At 37.7% G+C, this 27,460-nt stretch overlaps 2 protein-coding genes across 3 annotated transcripts in view; both read left to right on the top strand.

Annotated features, from left to right (window-relative positions):
* Positions 1-1,793: 1,793 nt before the first annotated feature.
* The window catches only part of LOC136067461 (uncharacterized), a 33,861-nt gene continuing 8,194 nt past the window's right edge, over positions 1,794-27,460 (top strand). Inside the window, exons 1-4 of one of the 2 annotated variants that reach the window (XM_065773363.1) lie at positions 1,794-1,924; positions 2,015-2,067; positions 3,862-3,917; positions 12,625-12,704. In XM_065773363.1, the coding sequence (XP_065629435.1) occupies positions 12,633-12,704 (72 nt within the window). In that variant the 5' untranslated portion in view covers positions 1,794-1,924; positions 2,015-2,067; positions 3,862-3,917; positions 12,625-12,632. The remainder of the gene's footprint in view (positions 1,925-2,014; positions 2,068-3,861; positions 3,918-12,624; positions 12,705-27,460) is intronic. The other variant, XM_065773364.1, reaches the window with a different exon arrangement.
* LOC112021680 (uncharacterized) lies at positions 10,717-11,265 on the top strand. The gene has a single exon (XM_024054233.1). The coding sequence runs from the start codon at positions 10,717-10,719 to the stop codon at positions 11,263-11,265; it is 549 nt and encodes a 182-aa protein (XP_023910001.1).

Raw genomic sequence — 27,460 nt, 5'->3', positions numbered from 1 at the left:
GGCTCTCTTTCGTCTAATGGTAGATAGGTATGTGTTTTGGGATGAATGATGCCATGATTGTATGCTTAGATGTATGCTAGTGTGTGTGTGTGTGAGTATAGATACAAGTGTTGAATATGTTTTTAATAAGGTTAAGACATAAGACATAATAATGTGAGGCCAACCTTAAGGTTGGGCAATTTTGGGTGCATAACACCTTCCCAAGAACATACCTAAACTCTGAACCCATATCTCTGGTAATAAGATCAAAGGTTCTTCCTCAAGAGGACGCTATATATATGGTTCCTAGACTATTGCAAAAACTAGTTGGCGACTCTTCCGTTGTATCCACACCTATCACATTGTTGATTCATTAATGGATCCTTCATGGATTAGAGGTTTGCTCCTAGAAATTAATAGTTTAATTTATATTCCATCAAAGAAAGTATTTTGTTTGCTTTCTTCAGGCTTTCACAACATTAGTTTCACTCTTGGAAATAGATTTTTTTTTTTTTCTTTTTCTTGTAGTGACAACAAAAGAATTTTGTTTACAATAATAACTTCTAAGAGTATTGTAACTCAATTAACACTTCTTGGTGTTTCTAGCAAAAAATGTGCCAAAGGTTCAAATTATCCATCCCCATATTGTACTTATCGAATTTATCAAAAAAATAAAAATAAAAACATTACTTTATAGATAACTTTTAAAATTGATCTTTAAATGTTTATAGATCAATACAAATGGTTTTCCTTTTTGAGATTTTGACCTTATATAATTATATTTATATATAACTTTTAATGAAATCGTCAAGACTCAAGAGCCTTATAACTCAATTGATTGACACCTTATAGGTTTCTAACAAAGATATTAAAGGTTAAAATCACTCATTTAGAAAAAAAAAAGAAAAAAAAAAAACCTTTAAATGAAATCAAAATTTATCAATATGTCATGGTAAGGCTGATAAGTACTTATACCACAGGAAATTTATAAATAGAAATGAGGAAATTTCCTCGTGACTTTGGTGAAAAGTGAGAACTAAAGATTCTATTGGGCTTCGTTCATAAGTCATGCTATAGTAACCACACCATTATGTTTTTGATTATCTGAGTAGTGTTTGATAAGGTATTTTAAACAACGATTTTTAGTGTTTAAACAATAATACATGTATTTCTATATACTTTTTCACTCACTCGTATTTTTTAAAAATATAAATAACATTACTAAAATAACAGTAATAAACACCTGATATCATGATTTATTTCCTCTTCCACTATTGGTCAAAGTTGATCAATTTGCATCTCTCTCTCACACCTACCATATTTCATAGTAATAAACCTTACTCCAATCATGAGAGTTGACTAAATCGTCTTTAGATATATTAAAAAACAGCAAAATCTGTTAGATTCATTCATTCAGACACTTAAGGCAAGTACAACATTGTCTTTAATCATTTACCACAATTGACTCTCGTGATACAATGTCTGTACAATCTAATTTTTTTATAGATAACTTTTCTTTATTTGAAAAGAAACAGTTGTTTTAACACCACGTGGCTTTTTGTACACGTTTTTCAAAACAACTTTTTTTTTTTTTTTTTTAATTATCGAGTATAGATGCTCAATTTGACCCCCAAAAAATACACAATTACGTGGGTAATTTTTTTTTTCTTTCTATTAATTACAACTTTACTTTTATTTACTCAATGTACTTGATATCTTTGTCATTCCATATAGGATGATTTAGGAATATAAAGGTGAAGTATATGTGATATCTATGTTATACTTGATATCTTTGTCATTCCATATAGGATGGTTTAGGAATATAAAGGTGAAGTATATGTGATATCTATCTTATTTGATGTTAATGCTCTCTCTCCCTCTCTCTCTCTCTGCCATTTTTTAAGGTACAAAATAAAGTTTGTCTCAATTCACGGGAGAAATAATTGTAAGTATTTCTCGTTCCCAATTTATTATCTTAAGATTTTTGTGGTTCTATCTTTAATTCCTTCTTCTTTTTTCTATTTCTTACATGCAGCGTTGAAGATATTTTAGCTCAATTTCTGGAATTACTAGAAGAAACAAGACAAGGTTTTCTTTCTAGCAACAAAAAATATAAAAATAAAAAACAATAATATGTTTTGTTAGCACTTAAGTTTTCAAATTTGAGGGAGGCACCGATTGGTGTTAAATCAAAGCACTTTCTAACTTTCCTTCTGGTGTTAACTGTTAAATCCGGATTATTTTACTTTTTGAGATTTTGGATACTGCCAGCCTTACGCCAAACCCAGAGGTGCTGAGCTTATTTCTTTGTCTAAATTCTTGTTGCATTTTATCTCCTTGGGAAAAAAATTAAATCTTGTTGGATGTTGCCCCATATATATATATATGAATACCTTTCTTTCTCTTCTTTTTATTTATTTTATTTTTTAAAATGTGATCTATGTACATAATTAGGTGATAATAGCATTTCATATAATAACTCCCCAAGGTATTTGAGTGATGGGTTTATTGGTATAAGACATGATGTAAACTTAGGGGTTTTAGGCTCGATCCATCACACTATATTTTAGTGGTATCTCCTAGATAGTGTGTGGAATAGCTTGACTAATGATTAGGACATAACTTCCTTACGTTAGAAAGTTTCACAGCATGCTATTTTAATCAAAATTGTGATGATTTCTGTGACTGATTTTCACATTTCATAAACACAAGATGTCATTGTATTCCACATGATACTTTTGAATACTATGAATTCCTTCCCCACACCAACCCACACCCCCCCCCCCCCCCCCCGATGATTTCTGTGACTAATTTTCTGTTGGACATTTCATAAACACAAGATGTCATTGTATTCTACATGATACTTTTGAATACTATGAATTCCTTCCCCAACCCCCCCCCCCCCAAAAAAAAAAAAAAGAAAGAATACTATGAATAGGGTTTTTTATTATTAGCAAAAGAATACTGAATAGAGTAATTTGTGACTTTTAACAAAAGTTGAGTAAGATTATAATTGTTTCATGCCAATTATTATTTTGAGAAACAAACGCACACACAAGGGGAGGGAAAGAGATTCTAATACAAAGGCACACCACAACTCCACTTAAAAGTCATAGTAACTTTTAAGTGAGGGTGGGGCAAGTTATGTTACACACAACGCACTCTCTTAAGCAATGTGAGAAATTACTCATTTTTTTTTTTTTTAGAAACAAACACACACACACACACACAAGGGAGAAGGAAAGAGATTCTAACATAAATGTATATCACAACTCCACTCAAAAACCATGTTAACTTTTAAGAGAGAGTGTGTCAAGTTATAAAATTATCTTATAGTTAGTTATATTAAATGTAGGAAATATTCACGGCTTATAAATAGCATTCTTTTCTCTTTTATTTTTTAAACAATTTTGATCATATATTGTGTCTAAAATAAATTGATCTAATTTAGCATCCTTCCAAAAAAAGGACTAAAGTGTAAAGGAGAAAATTATATTATGCTGGGATCATTTGTTAAACACAATATTTATCTTTCTTCAATTTACATAAATCATAATACTAACAACTTAGAAGTTGCTTCTAAGTTCTAACCATGAAAGTATCATAAGCCTTTTTATATATATAATTTTTCTGGAGGTATGATACATTATTTGTTTATGTATTTATTTTTTTGAAAAATGAGAGTGTCTTGTTCTCTTAGAATGTTTGACTAGTCCCTCGGATGGACTAGCTTGTGATAATTATATTCCTCTCATTTTTTATCCTTTAGAGATTGATATAAAACACTTTTAAAAACCATCTATGCTGAAATTATGTGTTGTATTATGTATGTAATTTGCAAATTTATTTGTTTATCTCTCTCTCTCTCTCTCTCTGGTATAGGCATCAAGGCAAGTTGGGCAAAAGGACAACGTCAAAAAGATCAAAACTGACAATAGGTAAATCATATTGTCTTCTTTATCTTTTTCTAAATAAAATTGGATTGAAATAGCTGTATATCGTTAAAGACCAAATGTTTGTCATTCCCCCCCCCCCCCCCCAAAGTTTGTCATTGGCTACTAAATGCAAATATATAATTAATGGTTTAGACCTCATCTTAAAGCGAGGTTACCAAGCCATGGGCCATAGTTGTGTTGTAAAACACCTAAGGACATTTTTTTTTTTTTTAATTATTATAGTTGCACTAAGAGTCTCATGACTCAATTGGCATATCTTAACATTATAGTTGCACATGTGAGTAGTGATACACTAACGCAAACTCCAAGGGCATATAAAGCGTTAGTGGGAGGGAACTCTAACCGATGTGAGACTCCAAGTCTTGGGGCCGAGACTATGAGACCCCCCTTGCTTGCCTACACTCGGTTCAGAGCACAAAACCGTGAGGCTTGGCTCCCTAAAGCGGACAAAGTCCTTACAGTGTATATATATATATATATATAGTTGGTGTATAGAATTTAGATAGAGATTTGAACAAATTTAAAGAGATTAGTTTTTTTTCCCTCCTGATTATGCATCTGCTAAAAAAAAAAAAAAAGTCACAAATCCTAATTGTATAATTTATGGAAAAAGTAAGGTGTTCCGTAATCAATGATTAGCTAGTGGTAGGCTAGATCTACATATAAGTTGATTTTTTCCTTTCCCCTTTTTGGCAAGGCCAAGTTAGTGTAAATTCCTCCGTTTGCTTTCTTCTATAATCTATTTCTTTTCTTTTCTTTTTTCGGTCACATTGTCAAATGTTCAAGAACACAATACAGTTTTTTTTTTTTTTTTTTTTCTCCTGGTATTAAATTATTAATGATAAAACACTAGTAGCCTACCTCCTGGTGCTTCCAATTCAGGATTCAAATCCTTTATATCCAACTATTAAATTATTAACAAAATTAGGATAAATTACAACTTACTCACTTGATGTTAGCTCAGTTAAGGTTCTATAACCCGTCTCTGTTGACATGACTAAATATGTAATTTTACTTCACATTTATATTTTCCTCCTCCAAAAACATAAAAAACATAAAAATATAAGATCAAAAATATGTTGGTAAAGATTTTTTTTGGTTTCAATTGATTTTATTTTCTTAATATCGTGGGTTTCTTTTCTTCTATGTTACACGATTTAGAAGAAAAGAAATTGGTAATAAAGAAGAAAAGGTTCATTCGACCTGTTCCCTATACAGATTGTAGTCATATTTTTCAGTCATCATATATAGGAGTATCCCATGGTTAAAACTAAAACCAAGAAGTGGAAGCTAAAATTCGGCTCACATCTGTATTTTGCGAACAAAGAAGCTGTAAGATGAAGAGAGAAAAATTAAAATAAAACACAGCCGCAGAAAATGATACCAAGAGGAGATACACACCATTTCAATTCTTACTGAATCAACTATACCTGCCAGTTCTCGGTGGGGGCGGTTCTCACTTCTCTCACTGTAGTAGTGCGTTTCCCTCCCTGTGGAAGATGATGAGGTCCCTCTAGTCTTCTCGCTACTAGGAGGGTATTAGTTTTTCTTTCCTTAGTTTGGAGTGAGTTGTGGTTTGGATAGTTTTATCAGCATGGATGACTTGACAAATAGGTGGTGGAGTCTATCACTAACAGAGGAGGAGGAGGCAAGGATTGATCTTACGAAGGAAAAAAAGAAAATAGGTGCAGTTTTGGCCGCGAAGTTCTTTACCCAGAGGTCAGTAAGCATTGAGGTGGTGGCGAAGACATTCCGACCGCTATGGAGAACCAAAGGGAATTTTGAGGTTTGTGAGGGAAAAGATAACATACTATTAATTGATTTTGAGATGGAAACAGATGCAGAAAAGGTCGTTCAAGGGCAACCTTGGGCTTTGGACAGGCACTTAATGGCACCGCAGAGGTACGATGGGTCGGTTCCAGTCCAGGACCTAATTTTTAAGTCGACAACCTTTTGGATTCAGATCCATAATTTTCCCTTTCAGTTATAGACGGTAGAGGCGGTGCTTAGCATTGGGGAGACCATTGGAGTGGAGAGTTGGCCAAAGGATCTAGGAGAGATGAGAAGTGGAAACTTCATGCATGTAAGAGTAGAGGTGGACATAACCAAACCACTATGCAAGGGAAGGAAAATATCATGGGATGAAACAGGAGAGGGTTGGGCAACGTTTATGTATGAACGCCTGCCAAATATATGCTACTAGTGTGGACTTATCTCGCATGATGACAAGGATTGCATCCTGTGGCTGAATAGCAGAGGTACTCTACAAACTGAAGATCAACAATTCGGACCTTGGATTAGAGCTCCACAGTTTAAACATGTGGGAAGATCGGTCGTTGAGGTGCAAGGTTTTGACCAACCACAGAGGATGAAGACAAAGCCGGTGAGTCCCAGAGAAGTGAGATCGGGACAGGAAGTTGTAGTTTCGAAGGGAAGAAGGATAGATACAGTCCCAATGATAGCTACGTCGACGTCTGAACCTGGTATAATGGCACCAAGGACGGTAAACGGTGGAGGAGCCGAGATGGGAGTTGGTGAACGTGTGTATGACGTTGGTGTACGAGATTCATAGGAGCACATCCCAGATTTCGAGGAAGTTTTAAATGAGATTGATGCAGCTTTAGGTGATGGTTCTAGGAATACGGAGTTAAAGGCTGCAATTTTTGAATATACGGCTTCTAAATTTACGGCAAATCGATATGATGGCGCATTAAATCTGGTTGACGTTGAAATCTTGGAGGATAATCCGAGGTGGAGAAATAAAGATCAGGATCGAAAGGGAGGGATGGTGGAGATAAATACGGACACCATGATGTCAGAGGTTGAATTTAGTTTAGGCTAGGCTAGTACGGGCTTAAAAGGCATGACACAAAATGGTAAGCCCAGTAAGGGGGCAAGTAAAGGGAAACAAACAATAAGGCCCAAAGTTACAAGTGAGAAGCATAGAAGTGGCAAAATAATTAATTAAACTGTGGGCTTCAGTGAAGGGTCGTGGAAGAGAAGAGTAAGACAAAGCCCATCAACTGTTGTGGATTCACCATTAAGTGTTGGGGACGGAACTAAAAGAAAGTCTGAAGTTTCTAATACAGACCTACTTCACGTAAACTTGCATGAAAAAAAGATGAAGGTGACTGAGATGTGCAATTTTGTAGAAACGGCGGAGGTTGCTGGGCAACCCCGCCGAGACCAATGAGTCTTCTCAACTAAAATTGCTGGGGGGCTTGGGAACCTCCGAACAGTTAAAACCCTGGAAAAGGTAGTAAATAAAGAAGATCCCATAATAGTCTTATTAATGGAGACAAAGTCTAGTAGAGATTGGATGAAGGAAGTAAAGGAAAGATGTAATATGAAGCATGGCCTTATTGTTCCTAGCAATGGCAGTAGGGGTGGACTGGTAATGTTATGGAAGGAAGGGGTTTCACTAGATGTGAAGACATACTCAGATGACCATATTGATGCTTGGGTGGATGGGGGAGCTGAGGTAGGGTGGTGGCATCTTACGGGATTCTATGGAAATTCGGAAACGGCAAAAAGACCGGAATCATGGGCAAAGCTATAACACCTAAAGAATACCTCCTCTTTACCATGGTTGGTGATAGGGGATTTTAATGAGATCACTAGTCTGTTTGAAAAGGAAGGGGGAAGTATGAGGCCTCGAAGACAAATGGAGATTTTTGTTGAAGCCATAAACTAGTGTAGTCTTAGAGAAGTTGATTATATGGGTCCTAGGTTTACTTGGTTATACCAATGTAAGGATGGAAAACAAATAAGAGAGAGGTTAGATACGGCTTTGGCAACACAGGAGTGGTTAGAGTTGTTTCCTACAACAAAGCTTCTCCACCTCTCCTCTTCTACATCGAACCACTCTCCCCTTTGCCTCAATTTAGTGCACCGGCAAAGAAGAAGAAAATCTAGGAAGATGTTCTGTTTTGAGTCCATGTGGCTTAAAGATAAAAGATGTGAAGTAGTCAAAACAGCTTGGATGGAGGAGGAAATGATAGCAACAGATGGAGTGCTTGAAAGATGTTTGGCAAGATGTAGGGCTAACTTGGCTGAGTGGAATAAGACAGAATTCGTCCATGTGGGAAGAAAGATATCAGAATTACAGAATTACAAAGCAGGCTTGAAGAACTAGAATTGCTACCAGCTTCTGCAGAGCAGGTCCGTGAGTTGAAGAGTACCAGAGTTGAGTTAAACTGTTGGTTGGAAAAATAAGATACGATGTGGAGGCAATGGTCAAGATTAAACTGGTTTCAGGGGGGTGACAGAAACACAAGTTTCTTTCATGCTAAAGCATCAGCTCGACAGAAGAAAAATTTTATGGAAGGGGTTGATGGATGCCAATGATGTGTGGCAGGTGGATGAAGCTAAGGTGGAGGAAATTGTAGTGGAGTACTACAGGGAGCTGTTTTCTACAAGCAACCCGGTTGATTTTACTGAGTTACTAAATGAAGTCCAGCCAAAAGTGTCCTTGGAAATGAATGAAAAGCTGACCCGTGAGTTCACCGGTGTGGAGATTTGAGTAGCCCTGAAGCAAATGTTCCCTCTTAAAGCCCCGGGTCCTGATGGCATGCCTCTTCTCTTTTATCAACACTTTTAGAGTACAAGTGGAGCTGTGGTCACAAAAACTGTGCTTGATTTCCTCAATCATGGTATAATCCCTCTAAACTTTAATGATACTCATATTGTTCTTATTCCAAAAATTAAAGACCCTAAAGGAGTCACAGATTATAGGCCTATTAGCTTATGTAATGTGGTTTACAAACTAGCTTCCAAAGCTATAGCAGATAGGCTCAAAAAAATCCTTTCTGCTATTATCAGTGATACCCAAAGTGCTTTTGTACAAGGGAGGCTTATCACTGACAATGTTTTGTTAGCTTTTGAATCCATGCATCATATAAACCAGAAAAGAGGGGGGAAGAAGGGTGAGATGGCACTTAAACTTGATATGAGTAAGGCATATGATAAGGTAGAATGGATATGTTTAGAGAAAATCATGGATAAACTGGGGTTTGCAAAGAGGTGGATAAATCTTATTATGCAATGTATTACTTCTGTTACCTATGCTATTAGGATTAATGGGAGTCCTAGAGTTCACATTTTCCCTTCAAGGGGCATCCATCAAGGAAATCCCTTGTCACCTTATTTATTTCTTCTTTATGTAGAAGGTTTATCATCACTGATCAAGGCGGTAGTTAATTCTGGACATATGGAGGGCATTGCTATATGTAGGGGATGCCCGAAATTATCTCACCTTTTCTTTGCTGATGACAGCCTCATCTTTTGCAAAGCTTCTCTGAAGGAGTGTGCCACTCTTTAAAGGGTGCTTGCAATTTATGAGAAAACCTCTGGCCAACAATTGAACCAAGCAAAAACCTCACTTTATTTCAGTAGAAACACTCCCAAGAAAATCCAGGAGGAGATCAAAAGGAGATTTGGAGCTCAAGTTATTAAGCAACATGAGAAGTACTCGGGTCAGCCATCACTTGTAAGAAAGAATAAAAGGGGCACTTTCAACGATATTAAAGAAAAGATTGGGAAGAAGTTAGTCAGATGGAAGGACAAGATGTTGTCTAAAGCTGGTAAGGAAGTTCTTATCAAGGCTGTGGCTTTTGCTATTCCAACATATACAATGAGCTGCTTCAAGTTACCGGACTCCCTGTGTGATGACATAACGAGCATGATCAGGAATTTTTGGTGGGGACAAAGACATAAAGAGAGGAAAATCCCTTGGATTAGTTGGGAAAAGCTGTGTGAGCTAAAGGGAGGTGGAGGGTTGGGTTTCAAAATTTTGAAATTGTTCAATCTTGCACTACTTGCAAAACAAGGCTAGCGGTTGCAGGTGGGATATGAATAACTGGTGTATAAAGTTTTGAAAGCAAAATATTTCCCAAGGTGTGATTTTATCAATGCCTCAATTGGTCACAACCCTTCTTATACATGGCGCAATATTATGGCGGCACAAAATCTTGTAAAGGAAGGAATAAGGTAAAGGATAGGTAATGGTGCAAATGTTCGGGTCTGGGTGGATAAGTGGCTACCTGTACCATCAACGTACAAAGTAACATCCCCACGGCTATTTATGCATGAAGATACACGGGTCCAAGAGTTGATAGACACCTCCACTGTGAGCTGGAAGAAATCAATTGTGGATGCTCTATTTCTTCCCCACGAGGCTGAAGTGATTAAAGGCATCCCTCTTAGTTCTTGATTGCCTGGAGATAAGCTAATATGGACTGAAACGCAGAATGGCATTTTCAGTGTGCGTAGTGCGTATAGATTAGCTATGAAGTTGGCGGTCAGTGAGGTAAGAGGTGACAGCTCAGATGGTAGTCTTCTTAGGCGTTTCTGGAAAAGAATGTGGAGCTTATCGGTCCCACATAAGGTTCATCATTTCGGATGGAGAGCATGCTGTGAAGCCTTACCCACTAAAAGAAATTTGCTGAAGCATAAGGTGATAGCGAATGAATGGTGTGATAGATGGAAAGAAGCTCCAGAGACGATGGGGCATGCATTATGGAGTTGTTTGAAAGCGCAGGAGGCTTGGATTTGTTCCAAGGTGATGGTGCATGCAGCTAGGACGGAGGGAATCTCCTTTATGGACGTGATGTGGCAGATACTAATGATAGAGGGGGGCAGCGATGAAGCGGCGGCAAGGGTGCTTATAATAGCGTGGGCTCTGTGGCATAACAGAAATGAGATGTGACTCGATAGAGGAAGGAAGTCGGGGCAAGAGCTAATACAGTGGGCGTTGGAATACCTTGCGGAGTACAGAGTTGCTATGGAGATGACAGACCATGTAGAATTGGTTGTGGAGCTGCCATGGAAGTGGAACCCGCCAGAAGTGGGGTGGTTTAAGATAAATGTTGACGGCGCCATTTTCTCAAAGCAGAAATGTGTTGGGATTGGGGTGTTGATAAGGGATGAGTTGGTAAGAGTAGAAGCTGCGCTAAGCAAAAAGGTTGATGCTCCTTTAGGCGCTATGGAGGTAGAGGCCAAAGTTCTTGAGGCTGGTTTGTTATTTGCGAGGGACGTGGGTCTTCAGGACGTGGTGTTAGAGGGAGACTTAGTTAATTTAATAAATGCTTTATGTGGGACCTCTTCACCACCTGCAGCTGTGGAACCAACTATTATGGATGTTCTAGACTTGTGTAGGCAGTTTAGGAATCTAGCCTTTTCTCATGTACATAGAAAAGGGAATGTACCTGCACACCTTTTAGCCAAGCACGTATCTAACATTGCTGACTTTATTAGTTGGATTGAAGAGAATTCTTACTGTATTGAACAAGCTCTTATTCAAGATGTATTGTCTTTTTTCCGTTTTCAATAAAATTTTAGTGCTATTATCACAAAAAAAAAAAAAAAAAAAACTATACCTGCCAAATTCCAATCATATTTGGTCAAATTTATAAAACTTACAAAGTTCATGTCAAAGGTCTAAAATTCTGTTCATTACCTTTAACCATGCATGGACTTTTTTTATTCTTTATTTTTATATTTTTTTTTTAAAGAGAGTTTCAACTTATGACGTTCGCTCTTAATGATAGCTCGTTATTATCAAACTAAGACATTAATCGGCTTTTGGTGTAGATGGGTGGGGATTGAACCTCAGATCTCTTATTCAACCATTAGAGACTTTACCAGTTGAGCTAACTAGAACCCACAACTGTACATGGACCTTAATCACTCTATTCATGTTCCATCTTCTCATCTCTATTCTTTTACACCATCTTGCTCAAAAAAAAGACCAATTGCTGAGATAGTTGAATAATTACTTCTTGAAAAACATAGCAAGTTCACGCAGTTGTACATGGATAGCACAATGTCACAACCCCAACCAATCCACCATTGACAAATGACAATGAATGAAAAACTATTAATCAGATTGTGCTGGGAAACTACCAAAAAGAAAATATTACAGCAACGAAAAAATTAAAATAGTAAAATTTTCACATACTTTTGAATTGCCTGGATATATATCTCTTCTTATCCTTGTCCACTTAAATAGTTACTCTTATTCTTCTCCATCTTCTTTCTTTCCTCGTTTGAAATTCTAGTGGAGCAAAATCAAGAAAAGAAAACCATTTTTTTTTTTTTTTGAAGAGAAAAGAAAAAAAAGAAAGCCATTTGAAACAAAAAAAATCTTTACCAACATCTTTTTGATCTTATTGAAAATAAGAATTATATATTTAGCCTTGTCTTTAATGGAGATGAGTTACGGAACCTTAACTAAGCTAATCTTAAGTGAGTAAAGTGTCAAATTTTAAACCGCAGATAAACAACTTAAATTTCATTTAAATTACAAGTGAGTAAGTTGTAATTTGTCCAAAAAGTTAATAATAAAACACCAAACTTGAGAATTCGGAAGTAACAATGTCCTCTTCTAAGGTAAACACCGATCGTGTAACTTTACTTTTTTGATTCACTATCAGTCTGTTAGTCTCCATTCTGTTGATGAATCGGTCCACATCTGTAAATATCATCTTTATAATAATCATACTTAATTAAGTGAAGATTATTGATGATTGTTTCCTATGTTTATAAGATAATCAACGCCATTTTGCACGGAATAGAATTAATTTAACTTCTCCAAAGTTTTAATTCATTATGATGACAACTTTGAATAAAGTTCTAATTGTAGTTGCTACCCTGCAAAACCGAATATAAATGCACCATGCTTCTATTTTAGATTTCATCATGTCAATTGAAGACGCTGAAGCTCGGGAGAGGGTCCTTAGGGACAAGTTAAAACATGCGGCCGACAGAGGGGTAATGCTTAATTGTTATTCTTTGACACTTTATTTTGTTTGTAGGATTTTTTTTAAGAGAAAATTTCGTTTCTATTTTTATTTTTTTCAAAGTAGAGAATTCCTAACATTTTTACTATTTTATTAATTACTATTTTCCTACCTAAAAACTTACTAATTTCCTCTCTTCCCTCAATTAAAAAAATAAATGAAAACAAAATAAGTACAGGAATAATTAGTAATCTCCTAATTGAGACTAGTTTTTTTTAACGGCAATAATAGAGGCTAGATGATTTAATTCAATATTCCATTTGTTTAGGTTTAGATATATCATAGCTCTATTCATAACCCTTCCCCCAAGGTATTTTGATGCATTTCAGAGCCTAAGACAAAAACTGAATTGATGTCATATATATATTTAACTATGAATTTTTTATTTAAAGAAAATTTAATTATTACTGTGGGGGTAAAAGCCTAGAGTTATGTAATGAGCCTAAGGCCCTAATCGAAGACTAGGGCGTGTCCGAAGAGGAGAAAGTGATTGAGAAAGGACCTAGATGGGCAAAATATACCTGGAAATGAGCGAAGAGTATAGTCCGAAGAGAGCGTCAGTGGTCCGAAGAGTATGATCTCCTTGGATACAGTGATTCTCGATCAAGCAAGTACCTGGGTGGTTCAAGTGGCCTTCTTGACAGTTCCAATAATAAGGATAAACTTCAAGCATGTATGAAGATGATAATAACGGATAAATATCTAGAGGAAAAGCTACTACCACCACATTAAATGTACTGCAGCAACTTTTCTAGCCGCATTAATATGGAGAAGACCCCTGAACAGTATACTCTCAACCACCACCACTCACAGAGAACCAAAGAAGAGGTCTAATGGGATATATACTCAAGTAGATGCTCAGATGACTAACAAGTGTATGATCAAAATGATCCAAAAGGTACTATATAATGTGAAAGATCCCCCATAAGAAGGGGATAGAAAAAAATAGAGAGGAGAAAAAGAAGAGAAACGATAGTACAAAAGATTGTTAAAGTTCAAAAATAAGATTATAATTTATGAACTATCTCTTCGGATGTTTATTCAGTCAGGCTTTATGAGTGCCTTTATGTTTATTTATGTTTGAATCCCATGCTAGCCGTTGTTTAATTCCTATCCAGCCCAGCTCTTTCACCCACTCTCTACAAATTCATTGTCTTGGATTGATTGGGCTCAGACTCCAGATCTTTTGAGCTTGGACCACAAAATTAAATTGACCTTACAATTGGCGCCGTTTGTGGGGAGAGCTTGAGCAAGAGTGGAAGCAACGATTAATGATGGCGGAACCAGGGCAACAACTAGTAGAATCTAGAGCATCCCAGCATGTTGATCCTTTTCTTAACTTGGAGCAGAGACATGATCGTGAAGGTAGTGTACACACTACGCATACTGATCGAAGCCAATCACATGGTGGAAGTCACGTGTCTCATTCAGAGAAAAACAAGAACATGCAACTAGAGATTGACAAGCTGAAAAGAGAGTTGCGCCATGAAAAGAGAAGGCAAACATCTTCTTACTCCGAGGATGACTCTGACAATGAGTAGGATGTCTCTTATAAACGTAGGACCAAAACACCAGTTAGTGAGTCTTTCTCTTACGAAGAAGAGCACTATCACGAGCGCCAACCACCAGGTCCATCACATGGGGGTATAGGGAATGATACTATGAGCAAAGCTTTGAATCAAATCTCCAAATTGCCTTTCATGCGCAGGATCAAATAGGCAAAACTTCCTCGCCATTTTCATCCGCCGACATTCACTATCTACAACGGGAAGACAGACCCTGTAGAACATGTGAGCCACTTCAATCAGAGGATGGCAGTCCATTCTAAAGATGAAGCTTTGATGTGCAAAGTCTTCCCCTCCAGTCTTGGACCAGTTGCGATGAGATAGTTTAATAGCCTGAAAGCAAATTCCATTAACTTCTTCAGAGAACTCACTCAAGCATTTGATTCTCGTTTTATCACCTACCGAAGAGTGGCTAAGCCCTTAGCTTCTTTGTTATCTTTGAGCATGCAAGAAGGTGAAACCTTGAAAACATGCTCAGATAGGTACTGGGAAATGTTCAATGAGATGGAAGACGACTGTGATGGAGTGGCCCTTAATACGTTCAAGCTCGACCTCCCTACTGAACATGGTTTAAAGAAGTTCTTAACTGGTAAGCCAGTTACTAACGTACGTCAGCTCATAGGCCATATTGACAAGTATAAAAGAGTTGAGGAAGATCAACAATAAGGAAAGGGAAAAGATAAGGTCATCCCCTAAGAAAGGAGAGATTTCAGGTTGGATAGATAGGATAATAACAAGTAGCGTAGGGATTTTTCTGGGCAGTCAGGATCAGCAAATCTTTAAGTTGTTAACACTGTATTCAAAGAGCCAGTACATCAAGTGTTAGAAAAGATCAAGAACGAACCATTCTTCAAGTGGCTGAACAAGATGGTGGGAAACCCTGAGAGGCGTAATCATAACCTCTATTACCAGTACCATCAGGACCACAGGCATACCACAGAGGATTGCAGGAACCTGTGGGATCATTTGGACCAACTTGTCTGCGAGGGTCGATTGAAACAACTTTTGCATCATTCTAGTGGCCGAGGAGGTCAGACAAACTCGGAGCCCCGAAGAGATGATTCTTCGAAGCTTCCTTTAGGAACTATCAATGTCATCTTCGCAGCACCGGGGAGAACAGGATCCTCGCCATCCAAGGTTATGTCAGTGGCCCGGTTACCCGCAGAAAACTTTAGTCATGGTCCAAAGAAAGTTAAATCGGATACCAAACCAATGTTAGGATTCTCTGATGAAGACAAGGTTAGGACCATCCAAACCCATAATGACGCTTTAGTGATCACCTTCAGAATTGGAGGGTATGACGTGAAGAGGGTTATGGTGGACCAGGGAAGCACGATAGAGATAATGTATTCTGATCTCTACAGGGGACTGAACTTAAAACCCGATGATTTGGAACCATACAATTCTCCCCTGGTGAGTTTTGAAGAAAGAGTTGTTACCCCGAAGGGACAAATATGATTGCCTGTGCAAACTGGTGCAGAAGTAGTAGAGGTGGATTTCATCGTTGTGGATGTATATTCGCCTTATACTGCAATTGTAGCCAAACCTTGGCTCCATACACTAGGAGCTGTTTCATCTACTCTGCATTAGAAGGTTAAATATCCATCTAAGGGACAGGTTAGTGAAATCCGGGGAGATCAATCCGTGGCCAGACAGTGCTTAGTGGCTGTCATCCTGCATAAGCTCGAAACTGAGTCCTCGGCCTAAGCCAAAAAGGGTTTATAGCAGTTAAATCCTCGGGCATCGCCCGTCAAAGATACAGCTGAAGGCGCTAGGTGTGAAGATTTAGTTAAAGTTACAATCATAAACAATCCAGAAAAGTTCTTTCAAGTTGGATCTCAGCTACCTCTGCAAGAGAAGGAAGAGCTAACAGAGTTCCTTAAAAGAAACCTTGATATATTCGCCTGGAATGCCTACGAAGCCCCAAGGGTGGATCCAGAATTCATATGTCACCATTTGAAGGTTAATCCATTGATTACTCCTAAGAAGTAGCCTCCTCGGCGCCCATCCAAAGAGCATGCTAATGCAGTAAGAGAAGAAGTAACAAAGCTCAAACAAGCTGGGGCTATTAAAGAAGTTTTTTTATCCTGAGTGGCTAGCAAAAACGGTGGTGGTGAAGAAGAAGAATGGGAAATGGCGAGTATGTGTAGAGTTCACTAATTTAAATAAGGTTTGTCCTAAGGATCCATTCCTGAACGGTTTTAGACCCCTTAACACATAACCAGATTGAGTAGCCTAGTTAATTAGCCAAGTTGTTACTTAGTCAAATTAAGCAATTCTAGGTTAAAACAATCAAACAATCATATCAAGAATATATAGCAACGGAATAATAAATAACACAAGATATGATCACCTAGGAAAACCAAACCGGTAAAAAACCTGGGGAGGATTTTACCCACCGATCCTCAAGACAAAACTGAATTCACTATGAAAGAATCGAAATTCATACAAAAGGACTTACAAGCTCCCCGCTCGACTTCCTAATGCTACCTACCAGTAGAACTTACTGACACGACCCCGTGCAAGCTCCGAATCCACGGACTCCTTCTTTCTTGAATTCTTCAATCAGCTACAAGCATCCACGCTTGATATTCTTTAAGTTTCAATGGTAGCAACCTAGTTGATCATCAAGATGTTGAAGTAATCTCTATTTTGAAAACCTTAAGCTTTGTGTAAAGGAAAACTCATCTAGATCTCACAAGAGATTTACACAAAACAGCAATGTATGAGCAACAATACAACTGGAGCAACACTCAAAACGTGGCTAGGGTTTTGCCTTATATACCTAGGGCAAAAACATAAAACCCTAAACGTTTAATGAGTTAGGGCTGAGTTGGAAAAACTGCAGAAAATGCAATCTGGTCGACTTTCGATCGATCGAGTCTATTCTTCGATCGATCGAGCTAGACCGAAATGCCCCAATGCATCTACAGTCTCTCGATTCCAACTTTACAATAATTAATCAACTTTGAGCAAGCTTAAACAAGACTAAACATATTGTTTTGATCATGGTTTGCCAATATTACAAATTAGAGTTCTAAATACATAAATTCCTAAACCTTTAGAACTTAACAAACTCCCCCTTTGGCAATCCGTGACAAAACACAAATTAAAAGCTCAAAGTTTACAAGTAAAAAGCCCTTTACAAAAGTAATGCTCATAAACACAAATTCAATCCTAACTACTATCCATTAGTTGCAAGCGTAGACAGCAGCTCAGTTGAATCAACCTGTACATTCCTGAAATACTCAACAAATGCATAAACGCATGTGTGACAGAAAAGAGTAAAACAATAGGTATAACATTCTTGTAAGATTCACACAACACAAAATAAAGACATATATTAATGATCAACTCATAAATATAAATCAATAAGCAGTGAATCACAAAGCAACAAGAATCAATGAATATATCATGTATATCAATCAAAGTAATGAATATATCATGTAAAGCAATCAAAGTTACTCCCTCTAACATGAATATCCCCAAAAATGATATACAAAGTGAAGCACCTAGATAAAATCTAAAAACTCCACAAGCTCCTTAAAAACAAAAAATCTCCCCCTAACTACAAAAACCCCTCTACAAGTCAACTCCACTCCCCCTTTTTGTGACGGAATGCCAAAGGGCAATCACAAGTCAGCATCAAAAGGAGGTGGTGAGGGTGAACGAAGATTCGCAAGGTTGGCTCGCAAAGCGCGAATCTCATCAAGCAAGTCCATCAAAATCTGACCATGAGCCGCCTGAACGGTCATGACAGTCTCCAAGGTACGACGAACATCAAAGTCGGTCGAAGGAGGTGGAGGAACATCGGCAGCAGCAGCATCACCAACAGTATCAGGAACATCCTCACTAGCAAGACCTGTAGAAGAAGAATGAGGAGGAGGTGTGCTACTAGAAGGCTCAGATCTAGGGTGTTTAGAACCAGCTCGAAGATGAGTAGCCCTCTGTCTAAGGAAAGATGCACCTATGGGAGCAATCACATGAACAGCCTCGAAGGAAGGGAAATCACTAAGATCAAGATTAAGCAAAATCCTATGAATAAAAATAGGATGAACAAGAGCATGAGCAGTAGATGAACTCCTATAAACTTCGTTCAAAGAATGAAGAAATAGATGAGGAAAACTGATAGGAGCATCAGTAACCAGAGCGTACAAAAATACACACCGCTCAAGAGGAATGGTGTGAACATGAGATATGGGCCAGATAGAATGACAGGCTATCCTAAAGAACAGATAGTGCAACCCGGAAAGCTCAGTAGAAGTGATCCCAGGATCAAAACCCTACTGGATAGAAGTCCCAGTGATGTAAGACAAGACATCGCTCAACTCGGGAGACTCATCATAAGGATAGACAGGATTCTGGACCAAAGGTACCCCTAGAGCATTAGCCACTACCCGGGGAGTAATGGTGTACTCTACGCCTCGTATCCAACTCTTTACCAAAGTGTTGGAATCATAGATGCGAATAGAGATGTTCGAAAAGAACTCTCTAATTAAGGCAAAAGGGGGAGGAGGATCAGAAATATCCACCAAGGGTAACCAACCCCGACGCTCAAAGTTTACCTTAATGGTAGGATCAAGTTCATCTAAGAGAACAGAACGCTCAGCCCAAATCTTTCTCTGAAGGTTTAGCTTCTCAAAAATCTCTTGGTTTTTCTCACTCGGAAACCTCTCACGGTCAAAAGAAGGAGGGGATGGAGAAGATGAGGGAATAGTCCTACGGGCTCTAGTCTTCCTAGGCATGATGCTAAGGAAAGGACAGAGACACAAAGAGAAAACCAAAAGAACAGAATAAAACAAAACCAAGGGCAGATTGCAAGTTAGCACAATAAAAATAGAACAAAATCTATATGATGCATAAACAATAACAATGTTGTGATGCATGAACTAATGTAGTAAACACAGTTCTAATTAGGTTCAATTTCACAAAATTGGCTTGAACATAGAGTTTCTAACAAAAACCCTAAAAAAATTTGAAAAACCACTTTGAAAATTTTGAAACAAAATGATGAATTGATCATCACACATTGTTGAAAACACACTATAATAACCAATTTCATCAAAACAACAAGCCAATTTCATCAATTAAACCCAATTGAACAAAAATCCCCAATTTGGATCAATTACAAGCCCTAGAATTTTTAATTTCTCACAAAACTCAAAATTGATCAAATTAAGCTATCAAGATCATGTTTATAGCATGTCCCCACAAAAACCCATTGATCAATTACACAAAATTAGGCTTGAATCAACAAAAATCCCAAAAAGAGAAAGGTCCGAAAATATAAAGAATAATGCATGAAAAATGCATGAAAAGATGTAAATAAACTCAAAAGAAGGGGTAAGATAGTCATACCGGCTTGAGGAAAGAGAAACCTTGCGAAAAATCTAGAGGAAAATGACAAAAATTTGGACTTTTAGCCTTGCCGAGTCAGAGAGAGAAAGAAAAAGTATGAAAACTTTTTGAAAATGTGTTTGAAACAGTCAAGAATAGTGTTTTTTAAAAACCTGATTCACGACTTTCGATTAATCAAAAAATACATTCGATCGATCGAATCAAACAGTCATTTTTAAACAAATTAAAGCACTTTTTTGATCGATCGAAAATCAGAATGGATCGATCGAACTGGGCAGAGGCTCACAAAAGTTTTGAGAAAAATCACAATTTTGAAAATCATAAACCATATTTTGAAAACAACTCCTCAAAGTATTAAACTAATTGAGACAAAATGCATGAGTATGAGATGGAATACTTTTTCAAAAACCCAAGTTTTAATCCCAACTTCTCCAAAGAAAATTTCAGCCATTCTTCTTTTAAAATTCTCAAGCAGAAACAATGTTTTGCATAATTCTCAAAGTATTTTCAAACTTGGTTGGTCAGACCAAAAACACACACAATAACATGTACAAAGTTTAGCAAAGAGTAACTTGTGTAGTATGTGCAACTAGCAAAAACTTGAAATACATGTGAGGTGATATGTGAATAGCAATTCATCACAAAGTCTACAAAATTCAACACATAGAATTTAAAAGAGACTATCACCTAAAGAGTTACATCCTATAACTCCCACATCTCCTAGAACAAAAGCTTGCAATCATGTAAGTTTCTTGTATTTTTGCCTCTTTTTTTTTTTTTTTTTTTTTTTTGTGAGATGGCATCAAACCCAATAGTACACACCAATTTAAGCATTAAGCAATTAAGCCGAGACAACACCTTATGTTCTTTTTGTGCATGTGCTACACTTTCTCGAGTACAGAATCTTATGATATGCACTAAGGTGTTCATAATTGGCTAGTGAACAGTGCTGAGATGGTTATTTATGCCTTTCTCAAAAGAATCAAGTCCAACAGTCAAATAACATGTGACTTCAAGATCAAGACAAAGTGATCAATAGCCATAAACATCTTTCCCACACAACATGCACTACAAAGTTTCAACTAGTCAAGTGCAATAAATAAGCTCATCAAAGCTAAACAAGGTACATAAGCCATGTTATGTGAAAATAAATTGACCAACCTTGTTTTCAACAACCACGAGAAATAGTGCCAAACACAATTTGCTTTTCCCTTTTTTTTTTTTTTTTTTTTTTTTCAAAAGAGAAAACAAATAAATCTTAGAATGAAATGCATGAATGTAATGCAATGCAAGTCCTAGAAAAAAACACAAAAACCAAAGAACAATGGTCACAGAGGAATGAGCAATGAAGCACAAGGACCATGAAAGCCAAAAGAGACTAAGGACATCGAAGCGCACTAATCACTTGACGAAGTGTCTCAAACTTACTTCCATCAACGGTTTGGTAAAGATGTCAGCATTTTGACGATCAGTAGGGATATACTCAAGAACAACAATTTTCTTTTCAACCAAATCCCTAATGAAGTGATATCTAAGTTCAATGTGTTTAGTCTTAGAATGCTGAACAGGATTCTTAGATATATCTATAGCACTGGAATTATCACAATAGACAACCATGGTGTCTTGAGGAATCCCATAATCACTCAACAACTTTTTCATCCAAAGGAGCTGAGAGCAACAACTCCCAGCAACAATATATTCTGCCTCAGCAGTGGATAAAGAAACAGAATTTTGCTTCTTACTCATCCAAGCCACAAGATTGGCTCCTACATAAAAACCCCCCAGTGGTGCTTTTTCTGTCATCAGCATTCCAGCCCAATCAAAATCAGAAAACCCAGCAAGAGAAAATTAGACTCCTTACTATAAAATAGTCCATAATCACAAGGTTCCACTCACATATTTTATAATTCTCTTAACAGCATTTAAATGAGAAACCTTAGGGTTAGACTGAAATCTAGAGCAAACACTAACACTAAAAGATATATCAGGCCTACTAGTAGTCAAATATAACAGACATCCAATCATGCTTCTATACAAAGTAACATCAACAGACTCACCTGATGGATCAATTGTTAATTTTGCATTAGCAGCCATTGGTGTTCTAGCATGAGCAGCCTTGTCCAATCCAAATCTTTTCACCAGATTTCTTGCATACTTGGCTTGATTTATGTAGATTCCTAACTCTGTTTGCTTTACCTGCAATCCCAAAAAGTAAGTCAGTTCACCAACCATGCTCATTTCAAACATTGCCTTCATTTCATCTGCAAAAGAATGAGCAAGAAGATCTAGTAGCACCAAAAATAATGTCATCTACATAAATTTGAGCTACAACAAAACCAGTCTTATCCTTTCTTATGAAGAGAGTTGTATCTGCAGATCCCCTTTTGAAACCATGCTCAGTGAGATATGCAGTCAATCTGTCATACCAAGCCCTAGGTGCTTGTTTCAACCCATAGAGAGCTCTCTTCAATTTGTAGACATCATCAGGTCTGTGAGGATCAACAAAGCCTTTAGGTTGCTCAACATAGACTTCTTCTTATAGCATCCCACTCAAGAAAGCACTCTTGACATCCATCTAATACAGCTTGAAGTTTAGATGACATGCTATGGCCAACAATATCCGGATGGATTCTAACCTAGCCACTGGTGCAAAGGTCTCATCAAAATCAATTCCTTCCACTTGTGTGTACCCTTGTGCAACAAGTCTTAATTTGTTTCTAATCACAGTGTCATGTTCATCTGACTTGTTCTTAAAGATCCATTTAGTTCCAATCACATTTACACTTTCCGGCCTAGGAACTAATTCCCACACATCATTCCAAACGAATTGATGAAGTTCTTCATGCATGGAATTTACCCAATCAGCTTCTTGAAGTGCTTCATCTACCTTCTTCGGTTCAAATTGGGACAGATAACATGAGTGAGTGATCACATTCAAGGCTTTTGATCTCAATCTCATGTTATCATTCAGACTAACCAATATATTTATGGCAGGATGATTCAATCTCACTCTAAAGGATGGACGTTTAACAAGAGATGTTGTGATCCCTTTCTGTTCAGATGGAGGACTGAGCTCACTTTGTATCTGTCGAGTGTCATGAACCGGAGTGGATGGTTCTAAAGTTGATGGTACTAAAACTGTATCATTCAACACTAACAGCTCTTCCTCACTATGTTTCCCGACATACTCAGTAGGAAGAGAATCATTAACTTCTAAGGACTTATCTTGAGCAGGAACAGTGCTTTCTGAAGATGCTTCTGAACACACTTCATCATTTATCACAACATTTTAAGATTCCATGACTGTTTTGGTTCTCAGATTGTACACTCTATAAGCTCTACTGGTGGAAGAGTATCTTAGAAAGTATCCTTTGTCACTCTTTGCATCAAACTTTTCTAGGTTCTCTCTATCACGTAGAATGTAACAGTCATTGCCAAATATCCTGAAATATTTGACAACAGGTTTCTTCCCTTTCCAGAGTTCATAGGGAGTTTTCTTGGAGTCAGGTCTAAAATACACCCGGTTGAGTGTATGGCAAGCAGTGTTGACTGCTTCTCCCCAGAAGGATTTTAGCAACTTTTTGTTGTGTAGCATGACTCGTGCCATCTCCTGTACAACCCTGTTTTTTCTTTCCACAATCCCATTCTGTTGAGGTGTCTCGGGTGATGAGAACTCTTGGTGAGTGCCTTGATCATTGCAGGAAGTAGCCAGCTTGGTATTCTCAAATTCTCTTCCATGATCACTTCTGATTCTGGCTATCACAGTATCTTTCTCAACCTGCAATTTCTTGCACAGATGTATCATCTTCTCAAGAGCCTCAGCTTTGTCCTTCAAAAACACAACCCAAGTGTATCTAGTAAAGTCATCCACAACAACTAGAATATACTTCTTTCCACCCAAATTTGAACTCTGACAGGACCCATGAGATCAATGTGTAATAACTCTAAAGATCTTGAAGTTTGAACACTAGTCACAGACGGATGCTTGGATTTTACTTGTTTACCTATCTGACATGGTCCACAAATGCACTTATCTATCTTCTCAAACTTAGGTAAACCGATAACTGCCTCACACTTGGAAATCTTCTCTAACTGCTTATGACTGGCATGCCCCAACCGTTGATACCACAAATCAACTTGATCAATCTTTGTACTAAAGCACTTGTTGTTTACACTTGGTGTTATGCCATAACAGTTGTCAGCTGTCCTTACACCAACACACATACAGTCACCTCCTCCATCAAGTATCTCACATTCATACTTTGTGGAAAGAACATTCAATCCATTGTCGCAAATCTGACTTATGCTGAGTAAATTGGCCTTCAATCCATCAACATACCAAACATCTTCAAACACTGGCAATCCTAGAATGTCCACAGTACCAATGCCTCTGATCACAGATTTACTTCCATCTCCAAAAGTGAATGTCCCAATCTTTACTTCAAAGAGTGTTTTGAATAAACCTTTATTTCCTGTCATGTGCCTGGAACAACCACTATCCAAATACCAAAGACAAGAATCACGTGCCTTTAAGACGGTTAAAGCAGTATAACATACATAATTCTTATCACATGTGATTATGCCAAAATACTTAAGGAAAAAATTTAACAAAAATAACAAAAGGCAAAGACAGCAAGTAGACAAGTTGACAAATAAGCACAAAGACTTTCCAAGAATCCATGACAACAGGGGTCAAGGATCAGCTCAGAGATCAAAAGATCTACAACAGAAGAGCTACCTGCTCTGATACCACTTGAACGGTTTTAGACTCCTTAACACACAACCAGATTGAGTAGCCTAGTTAATTAGCCAAGTTGTTACTTAGTCAAATTAAGTAATTCTAGGTTAAAACAATCAAACAATCATATCAAGAATATATAGCAGCGGAATAATAAATAACACAAGATCTAATCACCCAAGAAAACCAAACCGGTAAAAAACCTGAGGAGGATTGTACCCACCGATCCTCAAGGCAAAACTGAATTCACTATGAAAGAATCGAAGCTCATACAAAAGGACTTACAAGCTCCCTGCTCGACTTCCTAATGCTACCTACCAGTAGAACTTACTGACACGACCCCGTGTAAACTCCGAATCCACGGACTCCTTCTTTCTTGAATTCTTCAATTAGCTACAAGCACCCACGCTTGATATTCTTTAAGTTTCAATGGTAGCAACCTAGTTAATCATCAAGATGTTGAAGTAATCTCTATCTTGAAAACCCTAAGCTTTGTGTAAAGGAAAACTCCTCTAGATCTCACAAGAGATTTACACAAAACAGCAATGTATGAGCAACAATACAACTGGAGTAACACTCAAAATGTGGCTAGGGTTTTGCCTTATATACCTAAGGTAAAAACATAAAACCCTAAACGTTTAATGAGTTAGGGCTGAGTTGGAAAAACTGCAGAAAACGCAATCTAGTCGACTTTTGATCAATCGAGTCTATTCTTCGATCGATCGAGCCAGACCGAAATGCCCCAATGCATCTACAATCTCTCGATTCCAACTTTACAATAATTAATCAACTTTGAGCAAGTTTAAACAAGATTAAACATATTGTTTTGATCATGGTTTGCCAATATTACAAATTAGAGTTCTAAATACATAAATTCCTAAACTTTTAGAACCTAACAATTTCCTATGCCAAAAATTGATCAGTTAGTAGATGCTACTGTCGGCCATCCTCGGATGAGTTTCCTAGACGCTTTCCAAGGTTACCATTAAATACCATTAGCCCTGGAGGATCAGGAAAAGACTGCTTTTGTTACCCTTATTGAGAACTACCACTACAGAGTGATGCCATTTAGTTTGAAAAATATAGGATCCACCTACCAAAGAATGATGACGAGGATGTTTGAGCCACAGCTGGGTAAAAGTATCGAGATTTACATAGATGACATGGTGGTGAAAAGCAAGATCGTCTCTAAACATGTAAAGGATCTTGAAAACATTTTTGAAATTCTAAGAAGGTACAAGCTACGTTTAAATGCTTCCAAATGCTCATTTAGTGTGGGGTCAGACAAATTCTTAGGGTACATGGTGACTCACAGGGGAATCGAAGTTAACCCCGATCAGATAAAAGCCATCAACAATTTACAAGCTCCTCGAAATCCCAAAGAAGTTCAGAAACTGACAGGAATGACTGCTGCTCTAAACCGATTCATTTTTCGATCAACAGATAGGTGTAAACCTTTCTTTTCGTTGATCAACAAATGGAAAGGATTCGAGTGGACTGAAGAGTGTGCTTGGCTTTTCAACAACTTAAAGACTATTTAGCTCGGCTGCCAATCATGTCCAGTCCTGAGCCAGATGAGGTCTTGTTTACCTATATTGCCATGGCCCCTTATGCTGTGAGTTTGGTGTTGATACGAGTGGACCAAGGTGTACAAAGGCCAATTTACTACGTGAGTAAATCATTGCATGAGGCAGAGATTTGATATCTGCCATTAGAGAAAGCAATCCTGGCAGTAGTGCTCGACACTCGGAAGTTGCCTCATTATTTCCAAGCACACACAGTGGTTGTTCTTACCCAACCTCCACTCAAAATCATACTCAGAAGTGCTGACTACACTAGGAGAATAGCCAAATAGGGCACTATCCTAGGGGCTTTTGACATCAAGTATATGCCACGCACCTCCGTAAAGGGGCAGGTCCTCACAGATTTAGTAGCTGAGTTTACTAAGCCCTCATTAGAAGAATTGATACCAACACTGGACATGGATAGAAAATCAGTTGGCGTAATCTCCCAGAAAGGCCCTTCATCTTGGAAAGTATATGTAGATGGTGTAGCGAACCAGAAAGGATCTAGAGTGGGGATAGTGTTAATATCTCCAGAAAAAATTATTATTGAAAAATCGCTAAGATTAAGCTTCACGGCCACAAATAATGAGGCTGAGTATGAAGCTTTACTGATGGGAATTACTATGGTTCAAAGGATGGGAGGAAAGTTAGTGGAAGTGTTCTCGGACTCAAGGCTAGTCGTCGGACAAGTACAAGGAGAATTTGGTGTTAAAGAAAAACGAATGCAGGAGTACTTAAGCCGAGTTAAATGCTTGCAGTCGAAGTTTGAATCTTTTAACTTACTGCACATCCCCAGAAGTGGAAATGCACATGCTGATTCTTTAGCCACGCTCGCCACATCCTCGATACAGGATTTGCCTAGGGTTATCCTCGTCGAAGACCTGCATAAGCCTACGGGAACAAGGAGTGAGATTGTTCAAGTTCATCAAATCAGAGCCAAGTTCAGTTGGATGGATCCTATAGTTAAATTCCTAAAGGATGATATTTTGCCTGAAGAGAAGCTGGAAGCCGACAAAGTTCAGAGGAAGGCAACTAGATTCTGGTTATCCGAGGACCATAAATTGTACAAACGCTCCTACTTAGAACCATACTTATTATGCATGCATTCTAAAGCAGCTGAATCACTTTTGGAAGAATTGCATGAAGGAATCTGTGGAAGTCATACTGGAGGTAGATCTTTGGCTCACAGGGCCATTACTCAAGGTTATTGGTAGCCGAATATGCAGAAAGAAGCCCATGAATATGTAAAAAAATGTGATCAATGTCAGTGATTTGCACCAAATATACATCAACCAGGTGGAGTCCCTAATCCACTATCTAGCCCATGGCCATTTACTCAATGGAGCTTAGATATAGTGGATCCATTCCCTAAAGCTGCAGGAAATAAGAAGTACCTTCTGGTCAGCACGGACTATTTCACCAAATAGGTTGAAGTTGAGCCTCTAGCAAACATCAAGGATGTCGATGCAAAGAAGTTTATCTAGAAAAATATTGTCACTAA

This window comes from Quercus suber, unplaced genomic scaffold (assembly GCF_002906115.3).
Source record: "Quercus suber isolate HL8 unplaced genomic scaffold, Cork oak 2.0 scaffold_73, whole genome shotgun sequence".
Taxonomy (NCBI): Eukaryota; Viridiplantae; Streptophyta; class Magnoliopsida; order Fagales; family Fagaceae; genus Quercus; species Quercus suber.
The sequence above is the reverse complement of the archived record's forward strand: the minus strand, read 5'-3'. Positions and strand labels throughout refer to the sequence as shown.